The 6,000-nt window shown below is 38.3% G+C and overlaps 1 protein-coding gene across 1 annotated transcript; it reads left to right on the forward strand.

Annotated features, from left to right (window-relative positions):
* Nucleotides 1–3,741: 3,741 nt before the first annotated feature.
* LOC103705561 (ethylene-responsive transcription factor ERF095-like) lies at nt 3,742–4,562 on the forward strand. The gene has a single exon (XM_008789325.4). It carries the CDS (start codon nt 3,946–3,948, stop codon nt 4,321–4,323), a length of 378 nt encoding a protein of 125 aa, XP_008787547.1. The 5' UTR covers nt 3,742–3,945; the 3' UTR covers nt 4,324–4,562.
* Nucleotides 4,563–6,000: the final 1,438 nt, after the last annotated feature.

Below are 6,000 nucleotides of genomic sequence, written 5' to 3' on the forward strand. Positions count from 1 at the left end.
CTGCAATCAAAGTTTCATAAAGTTCCAAACTTCATATTAAGCAAAATAACCAGTTAACAATCTAAAAGCTGAGGAGATATAAGATCCACAAAGGCCGACGCAGTCATCCTCTACCATTTCTCTTGTTTTGCGACATTTTCTGAATTGGACTAGTACCATGTTGGTTAAGCTATTAGATCGTCTGGAATATAGTTGATGATCTAACTAGGAAATTCAAACAATATTTCGATGAATTCAAACTCCAATTATCCAGGAATATTTGAAATATTTAAAGCTGGAAGTTTGTTTGAGGTCAATGATTATGTATTCTCGGTATACATCTTAACATTACATCTTAAAATCTTCTTTTCTACAATGTTTAGTTAATTTTGAATTTTGTTTTTTGTAATAACAAGCATGCGAGCTCATCCTTGGCATCAATATTCTAGGACTAATGGCAATTCATGCAAGTTTTGTCTTATATCAACCAGAACTGAATGGCACCAAGACTATCCTAGAGCAATATTAGTAATGTAAGAAATGAATCATTTAAAGTGCCGTCATATATTTTTCATTGCCCTAGGGATTCTTCCGAAAATCTTTTCTCTGAGCTCCAAGAGGCAAGAGGCCAAAGTAATAGCAGAAACAAATATACCTCCTCTGTTTCACAATTTAAGAACACTAACCTCTAATTGATATCCAAAATTCACAGCAAAGGCATTTCGGATGGGCTCCACTCCAATCCAGGTGCCATTGTATAAGGCTTGAAGCCCAAGAACGTTCCCTTGAAGAAGAAGAGTGATGAGATTAGGATCACAATGTTCTGGTAAACCCAATGTTAAACTTGGATCTGGAAACATGGTGCGCAGTAATTCACATTCATAAAAACATTTCTGCTGAGTTCTCCACTAAAATAGTCCTCCTCAAGTCCCAGTCCTTCATTAACGAGCTTTAATGGCCTCAGAGCCACCCCTCCTGTCTCCACAATATATTTTCCAAGAATTTCTCTGCACAAATATGTAGAGCAATAAGGCTCAGGGTGTTACAGCTTCATGAATGCTTTTCTCAGGTGGTTAAAGCTCATAGTGTGAGAAAATTTTGAGTCATGTTACATGAGGCAGAACTCAATGGTTTCTTCCAACTATCCACTTGATCAGCTCTGTACGCATGCATGTCTAAGATTGAACTCATGCAAAAGATGCAAAGAGTAGCAAATGATGAATGCCACAGTCCCCACCTGTAAAGCTTGTGTTGATAGAATTCTTGCGAGAAACTGATATATAGAAAACCATGCTCTATGGCTGGAAGGAGAGAGTTTGATTTTGAGACTCAATTTCTAAAGAAAAGAAAAACAGAAAAAAGAAAGAAAGGTTAACACTTAACAGAGTCGGGGACGGAAGAGTCGGTACCGTATGTAGAATTGTTTAATATGGACGTGGCTGGTGGCTGAAAACAGCCGGCCGGCTCGATTAAGCTTATTTCTTAAGCTAGTGAGGTTTGTTTTTACTGGAGCAATCTTTAATAATGGGATCTGATGTGGCAAAGATTCAACAGTCTGTTTGTGATTATTACTGATCTCAGCAATCCACGGAGGCGCTGACTTTCGCATCGGCCGACTTGCTGACCTCATCATCGATCGATTTGCCGACCCAAACAGCCGACCGAGTTGCCAATCCGTGCGGATGGCCAGCAACAAGGGGCCATGCGTCTTCAGATTAAAATATATTTAAAACAATTAAATCTTATTGAAGGAAACGTTATAGCACTATTATAGTCCGTCTTGCATGGCATAACTTTCGTAATTAAGCTCCTAACGTGCATAAAATATAGGCAGTTACCGAGCACTTAGGGTGCACGTCCATCTTACTCGATAACAAGAATCGGCCCTCGTTCTATATAAATCTATACTCGGGACCCTATGTCTATGCACTATTATGCTCCTCACTACTTTCTCAGATTTATGCTATTTTTCAAAATATTTACCTAAGGTAACTCTATATCCAAGGCCTTTCTGTTCGGCAAAATTTGGCGGCCTTCACCATTATTTTTCTTTTTGCTTTCGGGTTGGATTCTTAGGGCTCGTTTGGTTCGCGGGAAAAGAAGAAGGGAAAGTGTGGTTAATGGAAAAGTAATGAGATACCTCTTGTTTGGTTGGAGTTTTCAAAGAAGAGAGATGGAAAGTTGTATTCCCATAGGAATATGATTCCCATATTTCATGGAAAAGTCTATCCCATGAGAAACATAGGAAAGTTACTTTCCCATGAGGCGGGAATCACTCTATTTTTATTTTTTTCCAAAAAGGCCCTTCAGCATTAAAGAAGCATTAAAGAGGCATTAAAGACCTAATTTTTATTAAGGGTATAATAGAAATTATACATAACTTTCTCAGGAAGGTGGATGGTCAACCAAACATAAGCACTTTATAAATTTGTCACTTTCCCATAGTCAACCAAATATGCCAAAAGTACTTTCCTAGGCATCTCTTCCTAAGAATTTACTTTCCAAGAATCATATTCCTAGGGAAGAAAATACTTTCCGCAAACCAAACGAGCCCTTAGGTCTCCTCGAACACAGCTACAACTGACCACTTACCATTCGCTCATCTCAACTTGGAGCTGGTTGGCTCTCTTTCAGCAAAAATTTTTGCGGCGATAGGATTATATTAGATGGTTCTTCAAGGAACCGGTAGAACTAAATTTTTCTGCTCATATATTTAAATCAGAGCTACTGGTGCTTCCTGGCATATCTAAGCCAATAAATTGAAGTCACAGATCAAATGAAAAGCCAACACGTGGAGTTTAAGAAGCAGAAGAAACCAGATCATCAGCTAGCTCCTGGGCTTGTTGCCACCTTAAGAGTTAGAATGGACCCATGTACAAGTCGACCTCCTTTTTGTCATCTCGGCGTGCCTTGGGAAATCACAGTGATGATAGCTCGGATCATAATTCCGAGTCAATGGTTTCCACTTGGCAGGCTAAGGATTAAAAATGGGTCTGCAGTCACCTACTCCGCGTGAAGCCAATTAATACATCCAAGATTATGATAAGCAACGTGACTCTTTTCTTGATTCCAACACTTTATCAAACTTATGTGGAATTTGATGTCCGTGGCCATTCTAAATTCTCATATTTTTTTAAAAAAATATATATAATTATTTAGAACTTTCAGTAATGAATATTTTCGCTTATTGGTCTGAATGAAATTCTTTTCTCCACTGCAGCATCAACATTTTCTATTCTGATTATTAAATATTTGGTTTGGAATCATTTAGATTTTTTTTTCTTGCATCTATTTCTCTTCTTTCTTGATAATGTAACTCATCTTTATTTTTCATCACGGTTGTAAATACGATTAATTTTTAATAAATACCGAGTGACTCCTCCTGCCTCCCCTTTACATCAAAAAGATAAGCGACATGGCTAAAGTTGGTTAGGCTCCACGTTATATTTGTTTTCAATAAGAAAGGTTCTTATGAGGATGGGCATCTCCATTAGCCAGCCATACTCTTTTTTTTTTTTTTTTTTTTCCCCTAACATGCTGATAAGAAAAGGTTGGTCCCAAACGTCACCACCACTGACCTCACAGACCAGAATAGAATTTGATGTCAAATGCGCCCCACGAGGATAAATTTCCAAAGATTCCATGATACCTCTTGTTATCTTATATGCTAATACACCATATTATAACATGAATGCATCATAATAATAATAATAATAATAATAATAATAATAATAATAAAATACAAAACAAAAAAGGGCCTTCCAAAAGCCATCACTATGACCCATCCATGTACAACGAATCCAAGTCTAGTTCTTCCCCCCCACCTTCCTCCAATTCTATTCTCTTCCCATCACGTGAGAATCTTCCACAGGCCACCTGGCCCCACCACCATCTCTCCCAATTTAAATCCCAAGAGAGCCGTTAGCCGCCTCGCCCCCATCCCCGCCCCCAAACCAACGGTTTCTCATGGAAGAAGACCCTTCCAGGGAAGGAGGGAAGGAAGGAGAGACCAAATACCGAGGCGTCCGGCGCCGTCCGTGGGGGAAGTACGCGGCGGAGATCCGCGACTCGACTCGGCACGGCGCCCGCATCTGGCTCGGCACCTTCAACACCGCCGAGGAGGCTGCCCGGGCCTACGACCGGGCGGCCTACGCGATGAGAGGTGAACTCGCCGTCCTCAATTTCCCTGATGAAGTCCATTCTCGGAGCACCGGCTCGGCGTCGACCAGCTGGGGTGCGGCGAGGGAGCAAGGGAACCAGGTGATTGAGTTCGAGTACTTGGATGACAAGGTGTTGGAGGACATGCTGGATCATGGGGAGGAGAAGGGTGGCAAGAAGAAATAAAAAGGCTAGCGTTGACATGGAACCTCATCTGCTTTTCTAAGTCAATAATTTTGTTTGTTTTTCAGTGCACCATACCTCCTATATATGTATGCCTCCCTTTCTTTCTTTTATAGCTCTTGCCATCTTTTCATAAAACCAATAGAAGCCGTATTCTCCCCGCAAGAAGTTGTATGATATAAATTCAGTGCGAGTAATTCTAGATGTATAGATGAATGCAGTTGGGCTTGGTGCCTCAATTATTATCTAAAAAGTATATGCGTGTATGCGCGCGTTCGTGTGTGTGTGTGTTTGTGAGGGAGAGAGAAGAAGAAAAGTTTCTTATGATAGAGAGAGATGGTGGGTGATAGGGTAGTTAAAGCTATGATGCTTTATGAGAGACTTCGTGCACATATCAACTTCATGGGCAGTGAAATAGGAGTCGAATGTGATTTCCATCATGTTAGCGTGTTCTGATGGGCTGTATTACTGTTCAGGTTCCTGACTTTTGAATCGGTTTGGTTGGCAATATATATATATATATTAAGATTTTTTTTCTAAAAAATAGATGCATGCATATATATGATACCTAAAAAAAATAATTTTTGTATGTTTAATTGGCTATAAAATAGCTTATATTTGGTTGAGTAAAAATATCCTAATTTTTAGCTGATAGAAATTAATTTTTTTTGGTCTCTATGAATTTTTCTTTCTCATAAAATATGAAAATTTTATTTTTTTAAAATAAATATTTTTTATTTTTTTTAAAAAAAATTCAAACAAATATAAGATTTTTTTTTTTTTTTGGTTGACCCAGTCTCTTTTATTCTCTTCTGGCAACCAAATGAGTCCCTTGTGGTCTGAGATGCTACCAAGTTAATTGGCTGATATTTTTTGCGTAGACCACCGTCTCACGATGATGGATAGCGGCTGTTCTTATCATATATACACTGTAGGTTCGACAATGGCTGGTCAACTCATTTCTATCCTAGAAGAATGATGGAATTCTGTACGAAACATGGAGTAGAAATGTCCATGGTTTACACCAGGTTTCTTAAGCCCAGTGATTCATCAGACAACTAAAATCACCATGTTTTTAACCAAAAGGTCTCCAATTGTAAAAAACTCAAAAACAAATATATAATGACCAACATTTGAGGATGGTAGAACAGCATGTAACCACACATATACTTGTTGCATCCTGGAATAACAATGTCATGCATGGATAACATGGGATTCATACACTTAAACCCATTCTTCAAATCCGCCATTTTCTAAGCTGAGCCTTAAATCATACAAAAAACGGACCATGGTACCATTATGTTACCAACTTGCTATTGAATCACAGTCGCCCGTCGCATGCTGGATCCTATTTTCATCATGTGCTCCTTAATTTTTATGAAAAAATTAGAAATCGTTGCCAGCAAATTTTATTTTATTTTATTTTATTTTATTTTTGAGGAAGAGGGAGGCAAAGCCACTCGGCCTTTATTAGAAAAGAAAAGTTTACATAATTAATTTATAAAAAAATTGCAAGAAGGAAAAACAGAAAAGTGCAATAATTTTTTTTTACAAAAGATAATGATCTATAAGTAAATTTATTAAACTTTTGAACTAGTTGAACAATCTCATAAGTGATTTGAATGATTTCTGTATCTTCAATGCGCAATTATATAAGCTCTGCATCCTAATGTGAGTCAG

Source organism: Phoenix dactylifera, chromosome 17 (genome assembly GCF_009389715.1).
Source record: "Phoenix dactylifera cultivar Barhee BC4 chromosome 17, palm_55x_up_171113_PBpolish2nd_filt_p, whole genome shotgun sequence".
Lineage (NCBI taxonomy): Eukaryota > Viridiplantae > Streptophyta > Magnoliopsida > Arecales > Arecaceae > Phoenix > Phoenix dactylifera.